The sequence below is a fragment of the Rhipicephalus sanguineus genome, chromosome 9 (genome assembly GCF_013339695.2).
Source record: "Rhipicephalus sanguineus isolate Rsan-2018 chromosome 9, BIME_Rsan_1.4, whole genome shotgun sequence".
NCBI lineage: Eukaryota > Metazoa > Arthropoda > Arachnida > Ixodida > Ixodidae > Rhipicephalus > Rhipicephalus sanguineus.
This window is the reverse complement of record NC_051184.2, coordinates 26895906-26921849: the sequence shown is the minus strand read 5'-3', so window position 1 is coordinate 26921849 and position 25944 is coordinate 26895906. Positions and strand designations below refer to the sequence as shown.

General features: G+C 48.9%; 1 protein-coding gene across 1 annotated transcript in view; it reads right to left on the bottom strand.

Moving 5' to 3' along the window:
• Positions 1–23157, bottom strand: part of LOC119404827 (1-phosphatidylinositol 4,5-bisphosphate phosphodiesterase delta-4-like) — a 60872-nt gene extending 37715 nt beyond the window's left edge. The window contains 1 exon segment of the mRNA XM_049419029.1: positions 23070–23157. Within this exon segment, the coding sequence (XP_049274986.1) occupies positions 23070–23142 (73 nt within the window). The 5' untranslated portion in view covers positions 23143–23157.
• Between the last annotated feature and the right edge of the window lie 2787 nt (positions 23158–25944).

Here is a 25944-nt window from a genome sequence, read left to right as displayed (position 1 = left end):
GCTGCCTGGACTCTACATAAATACTTGCAGAATGCCGACGTTTGCAGAATGCCGACGTTCATCGTTTGCCGCCGCAGGGACTGCCACTCTCAAAGCATTTTGACCGTTGCCAACGCGGTGCGGCCATCGCGGAGGCTGCTCGTAATACCCCCCCCCCCCCCCCTCCACACACACACAATTCCTGGCCTTCGTGATTCGCGCACATTAGTGAGTGGAGTCGCCGGCGCTGTAGCCGCCAGCAACAAACGAACGACGACGCGCTCGAGTCTCGCGTCGCTGCAGTTGCCGTTCGCCTCTCGCGACGACTGTTTTTCCGCCTTGGCACAGCGCCAATGGGACACGCCCATGTCGCGCGCGAAACCGACCGCCGCGCCCCTGTCCCCCCTCATCTCGATCACGACACGAGCCTTCGATTTTACAACGAGAGCGCGAGTCGACATCATCCGAGTGGCGTTGGTCACGAGTCCAGCCTTCTTGCACGGCAGCTCACAATCGTAAACTTGGACGATAACAGAGAAACTAGAGAAGGACCACGCAGCGTGCGACGGAACGGAAAATGATAGGCATAACATTTGAGAGACAGGAAGAGCTAGAGAAGAGTGGACTAGAGAAGAAACAGGGCTAGCCGACATCAAGAGAAAAAAAGAATGTACCGAGCTGCGCAGGTCACTTAATGCGAAGGAGAGATGACCAGTAGTGAGTTCGATCGAAGGAATACATATTAAGGGACGAGAAACGAAGTCGGGGACGGCTACGTTTCCCAAATTTGAAATGTGCAGGCATTCTGTTTTACGCCTTTAAGTTTCTTCTACCCATCCCCATTTATATGGGTGTGGGGACGGGTGGGTGAAATTAAGAAATTTGCAGGATATGTCGGTATAGGGTGAGGGGTAGATTAAATTTGAAAAAAATTTCAGGCATAACATAGAATCGGCTCGCGCCGGACAGGGCAAATTGGAGGTCACAGTGAGAGGCGATCGCCCTGCAGTGTACATCAAATAGGCTAATAGCGATGAGATTGATCGTATAAGTTCATCTCTGCGTACAGGATTAAAGAGAAAAGAGAGGAAAGACCGCAGCGGTTGTCAAGTGGTTAGAGCGTCCGCTTCATTTTATTTTTCCGTATCACGACAATAGCCTTACTCTGTTTGAAAAAAAGCCGCTTTTCTTTTTCCCTGACTTTTACTTAACGTTATAATTTACATTAACCGCCGGCTTCTCGGCCAATCCCCCGTTGTGGGTGTGAGCCAAACGCAAGGAACAAGCAAGCGAGCGTCCTGGGGGCGTCGGCACTAGGGCAATGCAACAGGGGCATATATAATGCCATATTCATTTATATTAACGAAACAAAGAGACTGTTATGTTAATATTATAATTAGGAATATATCATTTCATTCCCTTACTTAAATTGCTGTTATTACTTATTTATTTAATTCTATTATTTAACACTCGTTTAATTAACACTTCATTAAAAAAAGGAAAAAATCAAAATTGCCCCAACATTTTTTTTACTATACATAATCTTTTTCGTATATTCCTTTTACTTTATTTTTTCACAAAGCCTACTGCCGCACGCTTCGTGGGCGATCCCCCGTAGTGGGTTGAGCTATTCCCCTAAGGAACCAATCAACCAAGCAAGCGTCCGCTTCCATATAGCGTGACGCACTGGGTTCCATTCCCAGTGCCGCCGGGTGCCCACTGGTTTCTCTATAGGTACCCCGGCCTGGCGCTCGCTGTTGTGGGTTCTGATATCTCGGGAAGGTCGCCTCTCCCCTCCGCTCTCTTCTCTCACTCTTTCCCCTTTCCTAACGGCGCTGCGTCGTGCTCCCCCCCCACTTATGGGTTGCATAAATAAGGGTCTCTGTACACTTGAAAACACTGCTAGGTTATCCAGGTTTACAGTCCAGCTGGCTACTCTGTATAGCGGATTAATTTTGGTCACCAGGTAGTTTTAAACGCGATCTAAATCCTACCGCGGGGGTGTTTTTGTAATTTAGCCCTCATCGAAATGCAGCCAAAGTGACTGGGAATCGAACAAGCACCCTGGTGCTTAGCAGCGCCAAGCCAAACAGCCACGGGAGGCAGCGTTAGGGCTTACGGAGCCGTATACGATGTTTCTGAGCGCCGAGTAAGGCGTGCATGCGAAGAAAGCATTGTCAAATATTGTTGGCGTCACTGGAATACAACGCGCATAATTGAAACTATTGATCTAACTACGGACGCATTGAATCGGGGCTTACATGCGTTTTCTTTTGCTGTTATTCAGCTTGAGTTTTTGTGGCAAGGTGAGGGTGAACTCGGAAAGTTGAGCACTCTTTAAACTGTAGGGTCAAAGGAAAGCGTGCTTGCTTCATTTCACCCCGCTCTCTCCTTTGCTATAGTTTCACTCCTCTTTCTTCGGATACAACGAGAGCTTCCCCACAAGTGCCGCCACCCATGCGATCGCGTCAAACGTAGTCGTCTCCATTTTTTTATTACCGTATCTTCTTGCATATAATTCGCCCCTGCAAGAACCCACACTCTTAACTATAACTCTACAAAAAGAAAAAAAAAAGAAGCTATTCCTATACTTTTCTTGCACACTTTTTAAGCACATTTTCGCGTTTATTGGTGAGGGTTATATGCGAGAATATATATATATATATATATATATATATATATATATATATATATATATATATATATATATATATATATATATATATATATATATATCTTTTTTTTTAGCCAAGCGAAGCTCACTGCTTCACAAAATGAAGGATAAAATAACGGCAAATAGAAAAGAAAAAAAAAAGTTCTCTTACACTACCACTTAATATGCACAGCCGGGGGTTTCCGCAGCGTCTACGCGAGCGTAACGTTGAGTAGAATATTAAGCGAAGATTTAGCGCGCTCGCATGTGGCCTTGTACCGTGCAGCGGCAATTCTTAAAACAACTTACGTCGCTTAATCGGGTTTCGCGACTCGCGAGAACTGCTGGATCTCGCTTTGTCAGTGCCACCGAGATGCGTTCCGCTATGCACGAGGCATACCGTCGAAACTGGGCTAGACTGCGAAACTGGATGAGCCGCGATACCGCAGCCTCCGTGTGACGCATTTTCTATACAGGTACTGCGTCGCAGTTACTCCGTGATACACGTTTTAACTGCGTCGTATGGTTGGTTCAGACGTTCGCGACTGCAGTCGCGCGACTGAAAAAATGGAGCAGCGAGCGAATGAGCCGAAGCAGTCGCCGCTGGCAACCAAAGCGGCCATACGCAGCCATGTCGATTTGCGGCTAGCTTGGCCGCGCGAACGGTGCTATAGTCGCAAGTCTGAACGAGCCTTACTATACTACTGCTATACTACCACTACCATAGGCGTGCGCAGGGTTCCCCTTCAGAGGGGGCGAAGGTTCATCGCAGAGCCCCCACCCCTCCCTATTAAGTCAAAGTATGGGGCAAACTTTGCCCCCCGCCCCCCCCCCCCCTGGTGCGCGCCTATGATTACTGCTACTACTACTACTACTACTACTACTAATACTACTACTACTACGACGGCACAGGGTAGACTAAGAGAGCCTCGCTGTAAAAAAATAAAAATAAAACGCGCGCGTTTCTATCGTTCCGACATTCCCTTCGCGGTTTTGACAGAACTGGTTGGCGTAATGAAAAGTAAGCAACCACTCACGGTGACCCCCCTTTTATTTTTTTCTCTAATTTTTTTTTTTTTTACGTTTTCCAGAAGAAAGAGAAGCAAAGATGCAGCGGCAAACACTTCCGTCACGCGTTCGTGCGACTGTATACAGACCGCGCAGAACGAATGGCACGTCGGCCGCGGGAGCTACATAACGCAGTCCACGGTCTTTTCCTCCACGAAGCCCGCACGTATGTGAGCCGAGCGCCCCAGCTATCCGACGTCCTCTCTTATTCTATCGCGCCGTAGCACAAACGCCGCGGCGGATCACAATCTCTGGAATCTGAGGCATGCACGCCGTGTGGACATTTCGTTGCGACAGAGTGCCGCCAAGCTTCCATAACAACGTCCTCTGACCTACAGCAGATTTCTTTCTTTCTTTCTTTTTTTCTTTCTTTCTTTCTTTCTTTCTTTCTTTCTTCAGCTCTTGAAGAGAGAAAAGCAGACAAAGAACTGGAACGCGACCGTCAACAGGTATTATTTTGTTCGGAAGCCACGATTTATAGCCATACGCACGACGCCCGTAATTAGGAGAACGACACTGGATTATAAGATACATGCTTGATATAAACATTTTCATGTAGGTCAAGTATACAGCGCCACGCGTGCTTGCTTCGGCAATTAGAGCACGAACGAAACCAGCTGGGATAGAGCGACATTGTCTGAACGGCCTCTCATGGGAGAAAGTGAGCATATTTTAATCTAGAAGCCGGAGGCTGTGTTTTGCGAGTTCGGTGTAGGGGACACCGCTTGGACTTGAAGCGTTCTCATTAAGCCATTGTCAACAGCAGTTCAAGTGTATGCAGTCAGTGTCAGAAGTTTAGGGACCACGAGACAAAAGCTGAATATTCCCGCGGCTACGGCGGGCAGCCTGGAATTTAGATTTCCGGCCTTGAGATTTCCGGGAGGGCAGGTGGCCCCGAAATTCTGATGGAGGGAGTGTTTTACGGAAAAAACAGTGAAGATAGGTGTTTTTCAAGGCTTTCACCAAGTGAGCCCCTCACTCACCCTCACCCCCCCCCCCCCCCCCCCGGAAAAAAATTCCTGGCTATGGGCCTGGAATAAGTACTGTACAGTTCGACCGAATATGGTCACAAATTGCCGAGAAATTTAATGTTCTCTGGGATCTAGCGGTCTCTAAACTTTTGACGTCGACTGCATGTGAGTGCGGAGACCGATGCGTGCTGTCAGGGAAATAACCCGAAACGAACGTGCGGTACAAGTGCGAAGGAAAATTATGCTGGTCGCAAAAGTTGAACGGCTTACGCAGCTGCGAGTGACTGAGGCTCAAGTTTATAGAAAACAGATATGGCTGGAGGAGAGCTAGCAAGACATATCAGCCAAATAAGTTTGGCGATGACAGTATAATAATAATATGATAATAATAATAATATTTGGGGTTTTACGTCCCGACACCATGATATAATTATGAGATACGCCGTAGTGGAGGGCTCCGGAAAATTTGAACAGTACGCTGGCTTCTACCATTTTGATTACATCGAAATGCGACCGCCGCGGCCGGGATCGAACAACTTCGGTGATAAATGTCTGAAAGAATTAACATTAATGCGAAAAAAATCGGTCGTACATGAACGACGCAAGGAGGTAAGTATAGCAGCCGAAAAGACATTTTCCGTACACGTGGAAATACCTAATCTGCGGCATTATACGTCGCGAGTGACCTGCACCGCTATCTGCGACTCCGCTGCATGATAACCCATAAGCGAACAAAACGGACGCCACCTTAGCCTTTGTTGAAAACGAAATTCCGAGAAGAGGCAGAAGAGGGCAGAATGTTTGTATACGGTCCCCAGCCCGGAGAAAAAGGTCCCTTTTACGGCCTCTCGGGCGAGCTCGGAACGCGCCCCCCTGGCTGTAACCTGACACCGCCGGGCAGCTGCGGGTGAAGAGAACGAGGGCACCGGACAGCGCTGTGACCACCGGGAGAGAAGGGAAGACGAAGACGACGCGGTGACGGGCAGTCGCAAATCGCCCTCCGTGCCGAGAAGAAGCATTCAACTCATTGTGTATTCGCGCCGCGTTTTTTCGTGTTATAATTAAACAGTTATTTGTTACCGAACGGACGCATCAGTCTTTCATTTCTTATTTTCAACGAACGTGAACGACAAACTTTCTGGTGCCGAAACCCGGGACTCATCCTGCCGTGGACATTACAGTGTGCTCCAACGATTCCACGCCGGAACGTCTCTGTGATGATCGCCTGATGCCGTCCTTCCGGTGAGCTTACCAACGAACTGTTTATGCTGTGAACATGGAACGCGGGCGCAAAAAACGCATGGTCCTCCGGGCACAAGCCACACGTCTCATCAACGAATGTGAGCAGGGCAGGCAAGTTAGCCTCACACCGAACGAAGCAGGAGTGCTGCATGCCCGGTTGACATCCATACGGACAGAGCTCAACGCTGTCAACAACGAGATTGAGGCCTTGGTTTCTGAAGACGACCTGGAGGAAGAATTCACGCAAGTGATAGAATATAACGACCGTATCGTGCAATGCTTGGCACGGCTGGAGCAGCAAAGGAACGGCGGCTCAAAAGAAATCTCTCCAGCTCCAGCTGCCCAGACTCGATCAGCTCAACAGGTTAGCGGTGACGTAATCGAAACAACGACGTCACAAAAGCTGAACGTGAAATTGCCAAGGCTTGAGCTGATCAAGTTTAGTGGGCGACGGCATGAGTGGCAGCCCTTCTGGGAGTTGTTCGAACAGGTGGTGGACAACAACGATCAACTTTCCACACTGGATAAGTTCCACTACCTGAGGGCATCTCTCACAGGCGATGCAGCTGCGGTGCTTACCGGCCTACCCCCAACGTCCCGGTGCTACAACGACGCGAAGCAGCTTCTGAAAAAACGCTTCGGAAACGAAGAGCTTCTAATCCAGGAGCACATGAAGAAGCTCATCGACGTTACACCTGTGCGCGCTTCAGACGATGTGCGCGGACTTCGGCGTCTCTACGACACTGTGTCAGCGCATATCAGGGGACTCGAGACTCTCGGCCGGAAGCTCGACAGCTTCAGCTCCATGCTGCTGCCCATCGTGCAACGAGCGATGCCGAAAGAGATCCTGTTGGACTTCAGCCGTAAGTGCGTAGTGGAGACAGGCGGCCCAACTGACGATCATCAGGCTACCACAGACGGTTCATCGCTAACCACGGAGGAAGGAGACAGAGGTACTGTAAACACCTTCACGAGACTCTTGTCCTTTCTCCGAGTGGAAGTTGAAAGCCGTGAAAACCTGGCTGCCCTACAAAGCATGGGCGTAAAGCAATCGCCGAAATACAGTCCCAAAGAAGGCCCCTCATTGCACGCAAGAAAAGAAAAGCATGCTCCATCTGCTGCAATGCTGCACCAAAATGCCACTCAGGAAAATTGCTTCTTTTGTGACGCTAGCAGCCACACAACACAGAACTGTGACGAAAAGAGAACGATAGCGGAAAAGAAGACACTTTTACAATCTAATGGGAGGTGCTTCAGGTGCACGAAGAGAGGCCATCCGGCTCGAGAATGCCGATCTAACATACGATGCGCGAAGTGCGATAAAAGGCACGCCAGCACGATGTGTGACCCGACGTATGCAAAAACGAACGCACGACAACCGAACGACCCCGTCGCAAACGCGCACATTACTCTGGAAGCTACCGTCACAGGCAGCGGAACCGCCACAAAGAAGTCAGTTTTGCTGCAAACGGCGAAAGCTTGGTGTTGCGGAGAGACCTCCAGAGCTCGGGTGCGAATATTGTTCGACGGCGGCAGCCAACGCTCGTACATCACATCGGCTACGTCAAAGAGATTAGGATGCAAACTCATCGGCAGCGAAAGGCTGACAGTTGGATTCTTCGGAGGTCATCAAAAAGAAAGGCTGTTCAACAGAGTGTCTGTCAAACTAAAAACGAGAGATAAACGGGAATTCGAGATAGATGTTCTGGAGACAGACATTATTTGTGACCAAATTATCCCTTCACCACCGAAAATATGGACCGACCGCCTTGCTGCACTCGGTTACGAAGTTGCCGACTTCAAAAACGACGGTGACCCTCACTCTATCGAGCTGCTAATCGGGTCGGATCACTTTTGGCAGCTCACAACTGGCCGCACCACTAGGCTTGAAGGAAAACTGAGGGCTGTTGAAACGGTGGTCGGTTGGACTATTCAAGGGCCTGTGGAGGGGAGTAACGAATCGTCCCAGTGCACACAAACAGTGGCGCTTCGAACGTCTGTCATAGAAAGAAATGCGGCTGACGTACTTACCAAATTCTGGACACTGGAATCTATTGGAGTAAACGACATCGAGAAAACGAAAGAACCAAATCCTACCCTGGAATTTTTCGAAGAAACCATCAAGCGAGTGGATGGTCGTTACGAGGTGGCCCTTCCTTGGAAGCCCGTAACATCGCTGCACCACAATAAGGAGATCGCCATGAAGCGTCTACATCACTTGACAAGGCGCCTTCAAAACTATCCAGACTTGTGTCAAGATTACGACTCAGTGATCAGACACTACGATCAACTGGGGATAGCGGAACTCGTAGATGACAGCATCAGTGAAGCCGACACTCTCTATTATATGCCACACCAGGCGGTGATACGCGACTCCCATAAGCTTCGAGTGGTTTTCGATGCCTCTTCACACGGTAACTCAGCAAAGTCACTCAACGACAACTTGGAGAGTGGACCGAACTTGACAGCAGATTTAGTCGGTTTACTCCTCAACTTTCGCCGACACCGAGTGGCGCTGGTTGCTGACATCGAACAAGCGTTTTTGCAGGTTGGTGTGAGACCTGCGGACCGAGATGCGTTGCGTTTTTTGTGGTTTCAGGTAACACCTAAACCTGGCGAACCACTCCCACCGATTGCAACTTGGCGCATGACTCGGGTTCCTTTCGGAACGACGGCTAGCCCATTTCTGCTCTCCGCAACGCTCCAACACCACTTGAGGAAATGCGAAGAGCAATACCCTCAAACCGCAAGTCGGCTCAAGAACAGTCTTTACGTGGACGACTTGCTAACGGGGGCTGAAAGCGAAGAAGCAGCATTGAGGCTGTACAACGAGGCAACCGAAATATTTGAAGCTGCGGAAATGAAACTGCACAAATGGTCATCTAACAGCGAAACGCTACGCCAGCAATTCGAGAGAGACTCCCGTGGCGCCATACATCTCGGCTATTTGTCGGGAGTGCTGAAGGTTTTGGGACTGACGTGGGATCCATGTGCTGACCGCTTAACGTTCTCTCCGTGCACGGATCGCATTCAGGATGTCGAACACCCCACAAAAAGGTCCATGCTGCAAACAACGGCGCGGATATATGACCCACTGGGGTGGCTGTCTCCCTTTATCGTACGCGCCGAAGTCCTCTTTCAACAGCTGTGGCGCAGAAATATCGACTGGGACGACATTCTACCTGACGACATCGCGGCAGCCTGGAGAGAGTGGCTAGACGGAATCCTTCATCTGCACGATGTTCAAGTACCCCGGTATTACGGGTCACAAACGAACGGAGGGATGACGACCTGCCTTCACATTTTCGCCGATGCAAGTCCAGTGGCATACGGAGCGGTCGCCTACCTCACTCTGAAGGGTGACAACGGGACAAGTTCGACCATACTGATGAGCAAATCAAGGGTTGCGCCAGTCAAGGAAATTACTCTGGCGAGATTGGAACTAATGGCATGCCTGCTTGCGGCTCGATTATGTCGCTACATTTTGGATACCCTCGAAGAGCAGCCCCCGAACATCTGCCTGTGGACGGATTCAACAATCGCGCTCCATTGGATCCTGGGAAATGCCGACCGCTGGCAGCAGTTCGTGCGCAACCGCGTCACTGAAATTCAGCATCTCACGGGCGGGTTCGCATGGAGACATTGCCCCGGAAAAGAAAACCCAGCGGATCTTCTGACACGCGGAATACCAGCTGCGCAGCTGGCGACAAACGAGCTCTGGTGGAACGGAGCGCCATGGATTTGCCAGGGAGAGATGGATTGGCCCCGATTGATTCCAGAGGCGACATTTAACGAAGCTGAGCTAGAGCAACGAAAGGAAACAAGTGCATTGCCGGCTACGACATCGCCACCTGCTAGTTCGGCCATAATTGACCTGAAACAATACGGTAAACTCTCAAAGCTGATCAGAGTGACAGCGTGGATTTTTCGGTTCATCGCAAGAACGAAACGCCAAGGCCGAGAATTGGGATTCCTCACATCGGACGAGCTGAATAAAGCGGAACAATATTGGATACTTCGTGAACAGAGAGAGGGATTTCCAAGAGAAGTTGCGTGTGTCGCCAACGGAACGCGAATTCCACCTGACTCACCTTTGAGAAATGTTTCACTGATGATTGACAGTGATGGAGTTTTAAGAGTTGACGGAAGGCTGCAGCGTAGCCAACTAGACTACAACGAGAAGCATCCCGCTGTATTACCCAAGAAGAGCCACCTGGCCGAGCTTCTCATCTTGCAGTGTCATCGACAGGTGTTGCACGGAGGAATACGGGACACACTGACGCAACTGAGGGAGCGGTTTTGGGTGATCGGGGCGAGGCAGCTGGTAAAGAGAGCCTTAAAGGCGTGCGTAACGTGCCAGCGTTTCCATTCAAGGCCAGCGAGCCAAGTGACCGCTCCTCTTCCAAGCGATCGCATCACCCAGGCTTCTCCTTTTGAAGTGACCGGTGTCGACTTTGCTGGCCCTCTTCTCGTCAAGGGGACAACGACGACGAAGTCGTACATTGCTCTGTTCACATGTGGTGTCACCCGGGCAATACACCTCGAGTTGGTGAGTGACATGTCCGCTGCTGCATTTTTGCTTGCTTTCCGCCGATTCATATCTCGACGAGGACTACCGAGCACTATTTATAGTGACAACGCGCTCACGTTCAAGAAGACAAGTAGGGATCTGGCCACACTCTGGACAGTTATCAGAAACGAAGAGGTTAAGAACTTCGTCGCCAACTCTCGCATACAATGGAAGTTCATTGTGGAGCGCGCGCCGTGGTGGGGCGGATTTTATGAGCGCTTGGTTGGACTCACTAAACAGGCTCTAAGGAAAACGTTGGGAACGAGCAGTCTCGGATTTGAAGAGCTCAGCACAACGCTAAGTGAAGTGGAGGCCATGTTAAATTCGCGCCCCCTAACACATGTCTATACCGAACCCAACGAGCCAGAACCGCTTTGTCCAGCCCTATTTTTGACGGGAAGACGGCTGACGTCGCTGCCTAATCTACAACGCCAGGAGATCGCAACCCTTTCCTCTTCCCACTTTCAAGAGATTTTGTCCAATCGAGGTAAACTGCTGAACCAGTTCTGGAAAAGATGGACAAATGAATACTTGAAAGAGCTACGGAGCTATCAGCTAAAAGGAAAAACGCCAAGGGAGCTGAAAGCTGGCGACTTGGTACTGCTGAGTGAATCGATGCTGCCAAGGCAGATGTGGAAGATGGGAGCCGTTGAATCAACATTTCCTGGCCGCGACGGCAAGATTAGGTCGTGCCATGTACGAATGCCCGGAGGAACAGTGCTTCGACGACCCGTTCAACTACTGCACCCGGTTGAGCTGTATAGCTAAAGGCAAATGACGGCGTCATTTCGGGGGGGAATGTGTTGAAAACGAAATTCCGAGAAGAGGCAGAAGAGGGCAGAATGTTTGTATACGGTCCCCAGCCCGGAGAAAAAGGTCCCTTTTACGGCCTCTCGGGCGAGCTCGGAACGCGCCCCCCTGGCTGTAACCTGACACCGCCGGGCAGCTGCGGGTGAAGAGAACGAGGGCACCGGACAGCGCTGTGACCACCGGGAGAGAAGGGAAGACGAAGACGACGCGGTGACGGGCAGTCGCAAATCGCCCTCCGTGCCGAGAAGAAGCATTCAACTCATTGTGTATTCGCGCCGCGTTTTTTCGTGTTATAATTAAACAGTTATTTGTTACCGAACGGACGCATCAGTCTTTCATTTCTTATTTTCAACGAACGTGAACGACAGCCTTGTTTCATCGTTTCGATAGGCCTTCAGTCACGTCTGTCACCATTGCAACAGCAAAGAGTTGCAGTGTCGCCTTCTGATACAGCTTTCAATAAAGAAAGAAAGCAGTGGGCATGTGGTATGTATTGCTGATCAACAAACAACCCCCACCCCCCTCCCACGGTTTTATTTTTTTATTTTGGCAGATCCCTCGCTTCCTCCCGGAGTCTGAGCGCTGAGCATCTCGAAGTAAAAAGACACCAGCGAAGCCAGAAATTTAAAAAGTAATAATAAAACATAACTGAACCAGATCGCTATAGTGGTGAACACAAGAGACTTACGCTAGCAGCTCTTATTGTTACGGTTATGCAAATCGGGGGCATAGCCAAAAACTTTTTCAGAAAGGTGGAGGGGGGGGGGGGTGTTCCGACGCGCTCGTATACAGAATGTGAAAATTGCTGGGAGTGTTTGAGCCGCGCAAACCAACCCCGTCCCCCCAGATACGCCGCTGATGCAGCCGCTCAGTCATGCACTACATAGATTCCGCGTTTCGCAGTTTCAGGAAACGGGGCAAACCCCGTTATGCACAGCAGTAGCTCGAGCAAGTTCCTGAACGGAAGCGTGGGTATGAGAGATGCACCGAGCCATATCTCGAGAACAAGAAATACGGTAGCAGCGACGTCACTTCGGCGAACGAGGGGAATCGACCCCGCACCCACTGTTGCAAAACTTCCGCAAAGAGCCGCCCAGATGCACTTTTAAGCAGTCGCTCGCCTCTTGTCCTCAGCGCCGTCCCCGGGTTACGTAGTGCGCGAAAGAAAGAAGCGCACGCACCATCTGAAACACCAGGCCAGCTGAGAGAAGAAGGGAGGGAGGGAGGGGTGCAGAGGTTGGATAGGCGTGTTGCGTAAACGCGTTACCACGTGTTCCACCGCGTCTCATCGAAACACGCGAACGGCGCACGCACCCTCTCCCAGCCATACGGATATATACATCTGGTGGTGGGAGTGGCAGGTGGCAACAACACGGCACGCGCGTCAGCAGGCATGTCTGGCAGCAAACGGCGCATGCATAGAAATTGAGAATCTCGCAGGTATTTGCAGTAAAGGCAGCCGCAAAAGCACACATATAGCATCGTACCTGCTTCAAGTTCGGACGGTCCCTCGCGGAACCAATTCAACATCTTCCTCGGAGATCGCGATCCGTTTTTGGAGAAGAGTGTCCGACGAGTACGGGCCACCAGCTGTGGGAGACAAACTTGGCGACGATAGTCCTTCGCCGACGGCACTCAGTGACCACAAAGCGACAGGCGATGCTTTTGCGAGAACTACGCCTGCCCACTGAGATGTCCGAGTAGAGATTCCACGCACTCACACACACACCCGGACGATCGCAAGAGCACGCTGGCTCGCGATAAAGTCGGAGGGACGCATTCTCTCTCAAGGAAGATCTTTCCTTTTTTTTTTTTTCTTCTTATCCTGTTTCGACGCTCGGAACCGGAGGTGTCGGCGGCGACGCTAACGCGCCTCTATGGAGCTTACCGTCGCCGTGCCGGTTTTAGCTTACCGTGTGACGCGAAAACGGCACTAGTCCGAAGTAGCGCGCTCACTCGAAATGCGGGCCAACAGCGCAGTAGTCGCGCGCGCGTCGGTTGTGGGGGTAGCAGCGAGAGAGAGAATAAGCGCAAAAAAAGTTAACAGACGTAAGAGAAACGGGACCAAACGTGGCGCCATCTCGCGGCCGCGTGGTGCAACGAGAGACGAACAGAGAGAGAGAGAAGGATGAACGTTATGGGTTGTGGAGAGGGGAAGAACAGCTCTCTCGCGTCCACAACACACAGATGAGAGAAACCGCTCTTTCTCACGTGTAGGAAAGGGGGAGAGCGTGTGAAGGGGAGGGAGAGGACCCAGCTGTTTTCGATGACGACGATCCAGATCGACGTTGGCGAGAGATTGAGGGGGGCGCCGATGAAAGGTCTAGCAACAAAATAGTGTCCTTTTAAAAGCGGGCCGAGCGACGGAAGAGCAAGCCTTTGCGGAGAAAGATAAGAGTTGATTTGAAGAAGAGTTCAGTGGGGTATAGCATGAGGGGTGGCCGAACGAGTGCAGTCCGAAGGAGGACAGAACGTAAAAGGGAGCGGTCGCGGACGAGAGAGGAAGAGATGAATGAAAGAGAAAGAAGTACTCGGCCCAAAGCGACGTCGGCGCCATCCCGACTGGTCGACAGAGACGACGCCAAGGCCAAAGCTAGGGAGTGTATGCGCGGATGTGTGTGCATGTGTGCGTGCGTGCGGATGTCTTCGTCGTCGGCGGCGGAACGCGCAGCTACCGAGGAAGTTAGTCGTTGGACGAGGGAAACAAATTTTGGCTCGCTTTCCTGGCGGTTGTTAGCGTTTGGTTTTGTTGTGGTTCCATGTTTAGAAGCGCACTTCTCTCTTCTTTTTCTTATTTTCGGAAAAGGACGACGTCGCGACGCTGTCGCGCAGAACGGAAGAGCCTCGTACACTAACGCTCGCCAGAAAGAGTTTCGCTTTTGCCGGCTCCTTTATACGATGTTGACACCGAGGCCACGCGCCCTCGACGCTGTATAACTGAGTGGATTGATTTGCATGGTAAATATATTTAACTGAAAGAGAGAACAGATATAAAATATAGGCGCTGCGGAAGAACATCCACACCACCAGAGACCGAGAGGTGGCGGTAGAGATTGGCACGCATTAATTAACAGATAACGTCTGATGCTCATCTTATAACTTTGCGCGCGAACCGAACGTTGCCTTTGCTGTGACAAAAAGGTATAACATGGTGTGCTAATTAAGATAAGCAATATAATTGAGTCGACTGGTATTAAACGGTAGTAATAAATCATCTCCTGAACAGGACGAGACGTTTCGGCTCTCTGCCGTGAACTATGACTGGACGTTGTTAAGGAATTCAAATTTACACATTTCTGCGTAAACGCAGCGCGCTAACTCCGCAAGCACAATTTCTACCAGCAGCGTGAATTTAGAAGGTACATAGGCCCAACGGTTATAAATTCAAAGAACGAGCGTCATAGACATTGACTTTTCAACTTTGACGTTCGTCACGACTAGTTGTGCTAATTATAATTTAGCGGGAAACATCACGCATAGCTGTAGGACAACTTGTTAAGGTTGAAGACTGGACGTGCTGGCACATAGCATCACTGTAGATTGTATAGCGCAACTAATCGACGGGACACAATAAAGACACGCACACAACATTGCGCTCTGTTGCGTGTGTATCTTTCTTGTGTCCCTTCTCTTAGTTGCGCTATAAAATCTACAAGAGGACAGCGATCTCGTCAAACGTGGTATAGAGCACATAATTAGGTACCAATATTTTGATAATTGCGTACTAATGCTACCTTTATAACAGTACGTACAGGCGGGATGGAAAGAAACGCGAACAACGCGGCGCGCTGTTTTCATCACGCACGCACCTTGGTGGCGATAAAGAGCTAGAATGGTTCTTGATTGCATCACGGATGACTCTAGTGGCTTTTATTACCATCAAGGCTACAACCGCTTGAAAATAAATGCGAAGCAGTAGAGAATGTAGGTGCTGCACTGTTCGCGTTTCTTTCCATCCCCACTGTACTTCTCGCTATCAGAGGTTAATGGAACGAAAAACTGGCCTAGTCGACAGAGGCTAAGCCGGGGTAATTAATAGAACGGAAAATTAGCCTACTTGCAGGTTTACAATCCGCAGCTGCCTTGCTTCTTTCCCCCTCCGCCCCTTCCACACACACACACACACACACACACACACACACACACACACACACACACACACACACACACACACACACACACACACACACACACACACACACACAACACACACACACACACACAACACACACACACACACACACACACACCACACACACCACACACACACACCACACACACACACACCACACACACACACACACACACACACCACACACAAAATCGCGATCGAGAAAAGCGTCAGACAAGGAGGTATACCATCTCTCTAATGCTGTTCACCGCATGCCTAGAAGAAATGTTTAAACGACCGGAATGCGGCGACAAAAAGGAATAAAGATTAACGGAGCGTATCTGAGCAACTTATAAGATTCGTAGACGACATGTGCACCTCAGCGATGACGGCGATTAATTGCAAAAATGATTATTTACTTAAACCTAAACCTAAAATGAATGTGCTGAAGACAGTGATAATGATTAATAGCCCACCGAAAGAGAAAGAGCTCGGGATGAAAACCAACCCTTGGAGCTTGTACAAGAGTATATACAGGATGTTTCACATAACTAGAACGAAATGTTTTTTTTTGTTAAAAAGTCGTTAACCGCCACCGAATGGAACCAACATACATATGGTTTGCCGTCATGTGGCGCTCGTTAGGGTATTTTTCATGCTGCGCCCAAGTGGTTAACTAACTAAGATCAATTATGAAAAAAGGCCAAGTTCGCCGCTTCAGGCCAAGTTCGTTTCGTTGCGTTGTAGAGGGAATTCCAAAACGACCGATTCAATTTTTGTGGCGACATACACCCTTGCATTTTTTAAATATCGCTCGAACTTTGACCCCTGGATTTGACCCGCCACGGTGGTCTAGTGGTTATGGCGCTCGACTGCTGACCCGAAGGTCGCGGGATCGAATCCCGGCCGCGGCGGCTGCATTTTCGATGGAGGCGAAAATGTTTGAGGCCCGTGTACTTATATTTAGGTGCACGTTAAAGAACCCCAGGTGGTCGAAATTTCCGGAGCCCTCCACTACGGCGTGGTTTTGGGACGTTAAACCCCAGATATTATTACCCCTGGATTTGGTAGCGCCTGTGACGAGATTTCCTACATAATGCGCATGCGCAGAGAGCACACACTAGCACGGGCGCCGTCTGCTGCGCTGTTTGCTTAGAGATGCGTGCACAATATCAGCATGATCTGTGCGATCGTGTGTTCAGAAATCCGCTGTGACGCTGATCGTCGTATCGCCAACCTCGTTTCATCTCGCCGATGTTAGAAACTACCGTATCCTTGGGTCGACGCTCGCGTGATATTATTATGTTGCGTGATTTTTTTTTTTCTGTAGCGTTTAACAAGCTTCATAACAAACATGATGTCAGCATTCACAAACCAACCTCGGTTGTCTCTTGCCCTGCTTTCTGTTTTTTATGCACTTAACGTGCGTCATGGGCACAATAACGATAAGGAAATCGACAGATAAGGATAAGGTTGGTTTCTTAATACGGGCTTGAGCCGTGCTCCCTTAAGTGTTGCAGATATAAGCGTCAGTCCTCTCCCCACAGCGCTATACACTCTAGTGAGAACATCGATTATCCGCTTTCTAGAGCGAATGTCGAGAAAACATAGAGGCGGCGTCGGAGTTCGCGTACTGCGCCAGCGGGACGGCACGGGGATTGTCCAGATTACGAAGCCGTATCCGAGCCGAGCTCAGTAGCACCGAGAGGGCCAAAACCCGCGAACGTGTTGCGCGGGCGTCTGGCGAAGAAGCCTGCGTTACATGTTTTCTGCTACGACGAGTAAATAGCGTGGGAAACGATGACTGCAGACAGGGGTGCTTCAATACCCTTAAAGAGCACAATCACGGGAGGGCGCAGGGTCCCCCAATAGAGGGGGGGGGGGAGTCATTACAGCCCCCCCATCTGTTGGTGAGAGTCCTAAAGAGATATTTCACAATGAAAAAAAAAAACCGAAAATTAAGCGACGACGTGGTTCCCACAATGGCCTGCCTTTGGTCCCTGGCTTTCCGGGAGTAAGAGAAGTGAACAGTTCTAGGTCATTCCACGCCAAACGTCCCAGCCATTTTGTCGATCATCTCAAACGTACTAGAAAACGAAAATTGTGCTGATTCTTGCATTCAAAACAGTGAGTCGGTAGAATATTTCGGAGAGAAACAAATTCTGGTCACGTGGGAGCCTTCCGAATTTTGCAGAATATCGTCGGGAGTGTTGTTTGTCTGAAAAAAAAATTATTCTGAAAGTATCGCTTACTGATTCAATACCACAGTTGGTTGTTTAAGGTGTTGGAAGCTCAATAATATTACTGCAATCTTTTTGCCAAGTACGCCTCCAGAAAATTTGTCAAAATGTTCCACGTTTGCATTTTTTTTTTCACTGTAATAACGCGCTTTGCATGAATATCTGAGTGATGACTACTTACTCCACACAAAGTATATCTTGCGTGAAAAATATTGTCAGACTACCGGTGCTTCCAAATTTTACGAGAAAAGATTACAAATTTGAGAAAATTCATCATTTTGGTCACATTGAGACGCAATTTACACCACGTGGTGCTCCAATTAAAGAGTCAGCTTCATACCTCAATCGCAAGCAAATAAATAGTTCTTCTTACATGGCAAGTTTTATCATTACAATTTTTGTTTTAAGGAAGAGAATAATTTTTGAAGTTCCCCATTGACGGGCTACCTTCCCATTTGGCCATACGGCAGCTTCCTCGTTGAAGTTCCCCTATATTTACTATAATATAGTCGGATACAACTTAAGAAGGCAAGAGAGGCCCCGCCCAGACGACCGAAGCGCGGCAGCCGATCGCCTCCGCGACTAAAGAAATAGTTCCGCTCATGCACGCGCCGATGTTCTCCGAAGGCGGAGCCACCGGCCGTCCCGCTCATGACGTCAGTCCCGAGTGCGCGCCCATTGGTGCAGGCTTGCGTTCATCCGCCTTTGAGGAGGAAATGCCGCTGCCTTCTAAAGTTGTACCCGACTATAATTTCTTCATCTAGTAGTAATTAAGGAACTGTCGATGCAAAACTCGCGCAAGTGCGAAGAGACCGCCCAACCACGGATTGTGTTTTCGTCCTCGTTACCAAGAAGTGGAACGCGACGTTCTTCGGAGCACGTTAAATTGGCCGTACCCGCGGATGGCCACTTTCGGAGGCACAGGTTCCTGGACCATGGACCCACGCGCAGCAGGCTTACGCAGCTTTCTACACCTATACGTGGTTTTACAGTGCCTCTGCAAGATCGGCCCGCCTTTGACCAAGCGACGATGTCTTGTGATGACGTCACGTTATGACGTCACTGGTGCAGCGACGTCATCGTATGATGATTTTTTTGTGTCACTTCGTTTGATGTCGACGGTCACTTTTCGAGTTTGATGAGAAATCTAAGGCTTTCGCCTTAATAAATACGACGGACATGACGCGTCATGGCGAACACATGCATGATACAAGTATGACGGCAGGCAAAGCGCCCAGCCCATCAAGCCCGCTTTATAAACAAGGTGCGTGATTATAGGACGCAAATTATGGCAACAGGCGAGTTCTCAGTCTTTGGCTTGTTCCCAAAAGAAGGAGTACATGAAGAAAGGATGCCGATTGCGCCATTCACCATCGGCAAACAAAAGCTGCACCCTACGCCCCTCCCGGCTTCACACGTTTCGTAACACCCGCCGCGACGACGGAAAAGTGGCTGTGCAATTATGTGCTGTTTGCGAGGGTCGTGGGTTCGATTTCTGGCTGCGGTATCTGACGTCGGAAACCCTCGTTACAGTGACCATTGAAACTCAGTAACGTATCGTTTCGGGCGTGTTGGTATGGCATAGTGCGGTTTTTAATGCGAAGCATTTCTTAGCGACCCTTTGGCACTTCCAGCGTTTTTCTATCTATCTATCTATCTATCTATCTATCTATCTATCTATCTATCTATCTATCTATCTATCTATCTATCTATCTATCTATCTATCTATCTATCTATCTATCTATCTATCTATCTATCTATCTATCTATCTATCTATCTATCATCTATCTATCTATCTATCTATCTATCTATCTATCTATCTATCTATCTATCTATCTATCTATCTATCTATCTATCTATCTATCTATCTATCTATCTATCTATCTAATCTATCTATCTAGCTATCTATCTATCTATCTATCTATCTATCTAGCTATCTATCTATCTATCTATCTATCTATCTATTATCTTCTATCTATCTTCTATCCGCCTACGTCTGGGTACTCTCGTAATCACCTCTCTAACTTAGTGTCACCAAAATTGGCATGGTAGGGTAGCGGATTTGACGAATATGACTCTCTGGTCACGACATGAATAACGTGAAAGTCCTGTTGCGTACGTCGACAAACCCTTTCCTCCAGAACGCGTATACCACGGGCCGCGGTGTACGGGTATGCGCCACAGGTGATTGACAGTTTATATCTACCCAGGAATGGCGAGAACAGCCGTTGGTAATTTAAATGCGAGAGCGTTAAGAAAACCGACATTGGCAGCGTTGACCCGACGAATGGAAAGGATAAAAATTAGGATCCCAACAGGAATCGAACGCAAGCATTCTGCGTGGCAATCACGTATTTTACCACAGAGCCACTCCAGGTCTATAAACTGGTTTGTAAAAACAGCCTATGCAGGCGTAATGTCGGTGCAATATCAATTGTGGTTGTGGTGCTGGCTATCTAATTTTACAATAGAGCAATAAGTACTACTTATGTACTCCTTATGACTACTTATGTACTCCTTATGACTACTACTTATGAACTATCTTTAGTGGGTCACTTTGACTCTCTTTAGGAGAGTCGTGGGACGCACAACTTTCCAAAATAGAGTCAGCATGTCCTTTTAAAGAGAGTTATACATCCCACGACTCTCCCAGAGACAGTCAACGTGACTCTCTAAAGAGAGCTATACATATGAAAGTCACACGTGTAGCAAAACATAGTGAAATGACACCCTCTTTTTGTTAGAGTGAATCATCACTTGCGCAGTTTTGAAGAGCTCAACTATCTTTACATAGATAGGCTAACTCTTTACGGGAGAGGGCAATCGACGGCTTGGAAATACAGTTACCACCCCAGCTTGTCAATCGATTCAGCCTCGACGATTTCGCGGGTTAACTGATTCCCTGCTGATACGAACAATCTCGATGCGAACCATATGGTTTCCTGTTTCAAGATAAACATTTGCGAGTTAGCGCCTTTGTGTGTCGCTTCTTGCATTTGCACGTGTCGTTTCTTTCTTGCGCTAAAAACCTCATTACCCATTAAAAAGCGTAGGCGTATCAAAATTAACTAGGATCACTTTACTACGTCATACCTTATAGCTGCCGGTTGCCATTTTGGAACGTTAAGGCCCTGTTACCAATCAATAGACGCTCTGTAACGCAGCCTACGAGTTTTCTGGCACAAGATGTAGCAGTAAGTGGATGTTTATTTGGGAAAATATATGCAAATGGAATTCAGGAGAAGGAAATATTTTTACTGGTGACCGTACTAACGTGACTACCTGACCGCTGCCCGCCGTGTTGGTCTAGTGGTTATGGAGGTTGAGTACTGACCCGAAGGTCGTGAGATCGAATCCCGGCCGGGTTTGCCGCATTTAGATGGAGGCAAAGTGCTAGAGGCCCGTGTGCTTAGATTTAGGTGCGCGTTAAAGAACCCCAGGTGGTTAAAAGTTTCCGAAGCCCTCCACTACGGCGTCCCGCGTAATCACATCGTGGGTTTGGTGCGTAAAAAACCCCAGCAGTTGTTATTAGCTGACCCCTGAATGGCGGTGAGCAGTGGATGAGGGAGTCGAGAATAAGGACAGGGAGTGAGGGACGAAATGGAGATGGAATGTTAACACATAAGACTCAAAGAATTGAAGGGCCCGCTGATAATGCTACGGCGTGCTTTCCGCATAGCGACACGAAGTTGCGCAGAAGCCGACGCTACAGGCGGATTGAGACAGTTGGCGCCATCTCGAAGGAATAAAGGCAAACGCGAGAGTTTTTCAAATTCGATCGGGTTCAGAAAGTTCGCGTTCCACATGGTGGTCGCTTCGCCTGTCGGCGTGAAGTGGCTTGTCTGTAAGCTGAAGTGACTGACCTCCATTTATCGCTTATCTCTACCCGTGACACGTCGAACGTCTGTATGTGCACTACACGACATACTCGCTACCGGCTACTCCGCTCGAGGTTTAAGCGTTTAAATAATTTCCCGGGTGAAGCGTGACTGCAGATTATCCTGTTGGCGCCATTGGCGTCTTGTTTCTACCGCATAAACTACGCATGCATCACTGCCAAATGTACGTTGAAAAAGTGTGATACATTTCACGGGTATTTGTCAACTTATTGGTGTATACATAAACTATATTTATGATTAAATGTGCTCTGTCTCGTCTCGCTCTGTGCCAAAACTCTGTCGTGTATACGACACTTCCTACGTTGTGGAGAAGTTTGTGACAGAGCTGGCGTCGAAATCTGCATTTCCCAACTAAAAAACACTGTGCGGATGTTGAACGTCTGAACGTTAGAACACCCCTGTATCCATTCCGTTGCTCCATTAGAACAGTGCATTAGTCTGAGGGAACTAGGGGCTTGGCACTGCAAATTTCAGGAAATCGTGTTGAACCAACGCGGTCAAACTACCAACAACAAAAAAGGAAAGGGTGGGGGAGGGCTCTGAATTTGTGACGTCACGGTGACATTCAAGGCTGAGATTTTCGCGCGAAATTCAAGAATGAAATCCTGACCTTCACTTTATCATCTATAAACGGATCTACGATGTCAATATTAGGATATTATAACGTCAACCGAGTTCTCGAAGAAAAGATTTATCAGCATAGACTTATTTTGGCATTTCACTATTAGTGTCCCTTTTAAGATTTCTCTCTCCTGAGCATTCCGCTTGGATTCGGGAGCTTACATTCGGCACACCGCAGCGGTGGTCGACTGGTTAGAGCGTTCGTCTTCCAATGCGGGAGGTGCTGGGTTCGACTCCCAGTGCCACCGACTACTTCGCGGAGCAGTAACATGTCCAGTAGCTCCGCCCCCGCAGCCTTCCCTTCATTGCCAAGAAAACCGGTCCGCGAGTATATATACTTACTTCGGCACGTCGCGATTTGCACGTCGCGAAATCGCGACAACAGGTTAGGAGAGGTTGAAAAACTCAGGAGCCCCTTACCCTATCCGGAATATGGAGGCAAGCGGGGCTTCGCGCGTGCATGCCTGACTTATTACTCTTCTTTGTTTCTAATGCACTGCGCAATGCTCCCTCCTAACGGTTTACTTCCTCCGTGCCGGGAATTGGACCGTAATCCACGTGCTTAGCAGCGTAACACTTCAGTTGCTACATGCAGGCAACGAAAACGATCACGCGTTCATATCCAGACAACAATGAAATGTGGCAACGTGAACTGACCAGTGGCATCGATAAATGATCAAATTTCAATATCAGAAACGGCTGATTGCCGAGAGTCCACGATCGAAAGAGCATGAATTATTCGAAAAGAAAATGTCACATACAAAAATACACATGTGAGCGTTGCAGCCTCGAGGGCCGCATCTGTCTACACTGTCGGTTTTTACTCGTATATGTGCGATGCCGCCATCACCGCCGAAATGTGCAACTCGTAACAAGCCTTTGCTTGAAGAACATGAGGCTCGAACCTGAGAGAGGTGATCGGCTGCTGCTGCTGTATCTGCTCCTTGGAGACACGAGCGCTCGCTTGAGCTTCCTCATAGCGCTGTGGCGACGACAAACCTGCGTTCTGGACCGCGACGAGGCGATGCCTCGGACACATCTCTAATGTTATTTTCCTTCCTTTCTTTCTTTCTTTTTTTTGTCGGATACACTCTTTCCTTTAATTGAACGTAATAATGGAAGAAGCGCGCGCGCGCGACGAGGTCAAGGTTGCACCACGATCACACCGAAAGAAACACGGGGAATGCTGCTGGCGTCGTTTCAGATGTTACGAGTGACCTTGGACGCTTAAGAAACACGGGCGCTGAGAGGGAAGTTTGTAACTCCACCCTCGACGCTACGACATGGACCCGGAGGAACGATCGATATCGTTTCGCGTACAGTGAAGGGAGAGGAGGAAAGAATAGAGAGATGTAGTCGATACCGTTCAATGAGTCATTCGAAAATCTGTTCTAATCAGTTTGGATAGGAAAAGGTTTCTTCGCTATTATTGAGAAAATTAGGTCCACGCTTCTCGAACGCTGAGGTGGTTACGGGTTCGGTCCGCTACCAGCGGCGAGTTGCTTTTTCGTGCACTTCAATTTCTTTTTGTCTCATAACCCCCCCCCCCCCCCCCCTCCGCCTTTCGTTGGTCGCATCCGAAAGAATACAAGGTCCGCAATGGATGCAAAAATGAAAATGAAGCGATGACGTGCTTCTCAGAACGGCCTACCATTGGTCCCCGGCTTTCTCGGGGTAAGGTTAGGAAGCAAGCAAACAGTTCTCATAATACATCAGGGGTCCGTGGTCGCCATTATCGTAAAAAAACATGCCTAACGATAACCCTGCGAATATTGAACAATGACGTGAAAGGTAACACTAAGCATAGGCGTGCGCAGGGTTCCCCTTTAGGGTGGGGGGCGAAGGTTCATAGCGCGCCCCTCTTCTTAGGTGACTAAGGGGGGCGGCCGCCCCCCTGCCCCCCCCCCCCCCCCCCTTGCGCACGCCCATGAGACTAAGCAAAGGCAGGGAGAAGAATTGGCGCCCCCCTTTGGATGGTTAGGGGGAGGGGGGGGGGGCTACCCCCGCGTGCGCACGCCTATGCCCTTTAGTACCATTTCTATTCAAACTACAAACAACGCCGATATGCTTTCCTTGGCTTCGGTATCTGTTGGCTTCATACGGCTGTATTAAACGAAAATGGGGCTCTTCAATCGACTACCCTGCTCTAGTTCCGTATTTCGACTGGAATTCCGGATTGTTTCCTCGCATTTTGGTCGTTTCGGCAAAATAAGGGAATTTCCGAAACTTTCTAGGTTACGTCCTACTTTCGTTGATTTATCTAATGCAACCGTTGAGCTGCGATGCAAACCGATCGATAGACGAAGAAGGTAAACAAAAAAAAAAAAAAAAAACGTTTATTGACCCTACACTTTAAGAAAAATGGTGTCCTTTGACTCTTTTTTTTTTTTTTGCCACACGTGTGACTCTCACATGTATAACTCTTTTTAGAGAGGCACGTGGACTCTCTTTAAAACAGTCGTGGGACGCACGACACTCCAAAGGAGAGTGACCGTGTCTCTTTAAAGCGAGTTCTACATCCCAAGACCTTCCCAGAAAAAAAAAAAAAGTCAAAGGACACCTTTTCTTAGAGCGCACAGTAATAAGGGGAGGTAGTCTGACATTGAGTGTCAACTACCTGCCCAGCTCTATTTATTTATTTATTTATTTATTTATTTATTTATTTATTTATTTATTATTTATTTCGTTACATCGGGTTCATGTCCAAAACATAGCGCCAGTAACGCGTTTCCAGCTCTCATGACAACTTCGGTTGCCGTCAGAGAGGAGGACGAAGTGTTTAATAAACACGAATCTTCGTACAGCCATCATGTCTCCTGCGTTACATATATGATTTACCCGGCCGCTGAGACGTGTACTTTCGGTCTTACAAAGCGTACTGTCACAGCAAAAACGGCCGTACTGCGACGGCGGAAGAATGTATTGCGTCTCTCACAGTGCGAATGTAGCGTCATTTCCATATAACGGCATTAAGTGAACTTAACGCCCGTTTCGCGTGCGTGACCGCGCGACGAAAACAAATGTAGGCTGAGAATGCCACACATGTAATTGGGGGGGGGGGGGGGGTTGTACAACCCACCAGTCCACAAGTCAACCCCCCAAGTCAACTCCCCCAAGTCGCCAGATCACACACATGTGGTTTGCGGGGTACACCCCTCCCCCTCCGTATATTTTCACACTTGCATGTATATAACATACATACACACATACAAACGCGCGCAAAAACATGCATAAAAATTGGTTGAACCCTCGCCCCCCCCCCCTCCCCGAAAAAAAATTCTGGCTATGCCCTTGCTCCTGTTCCATGTCATCTTGGAAAGGGATAACAAAGCTTCATTCGAGGCGTGTACATCGTTTCCGGCAAGTAAAACTTTGAAATATATGCATGACCGTTTTATACAGTTTGCCACAGCTGCACAGTACAACGAAATACATGGCAGACGACGTGATAGAGTTAGGACGGCATATACTTTTTTTGTTTTTCGGTGCTGCACGCGATCTATCTGTCATTCCGCTGTCGTTCCCACTTTGCATAGGGAGGAAATAGAAGAAGAACAGAGCAGCTGTGCCTGCGTTGTTTGAAGCGGACGTCGAGTGGCTCGAGCCGAACACCCGTAGTTGCGAGCGTTCCAAGTATAGACCAGCTCAATGTCGCAGAAAAATACGGAGGCTTCGCCTGAAGAGAGATACGCGATAACGTTATCGGACCCGTTCGCACAGCCCTCTCGATCGCTTTTCATGCTCTTCGCTTCTCGATGTAGTACACCTCCACCGTGCTGT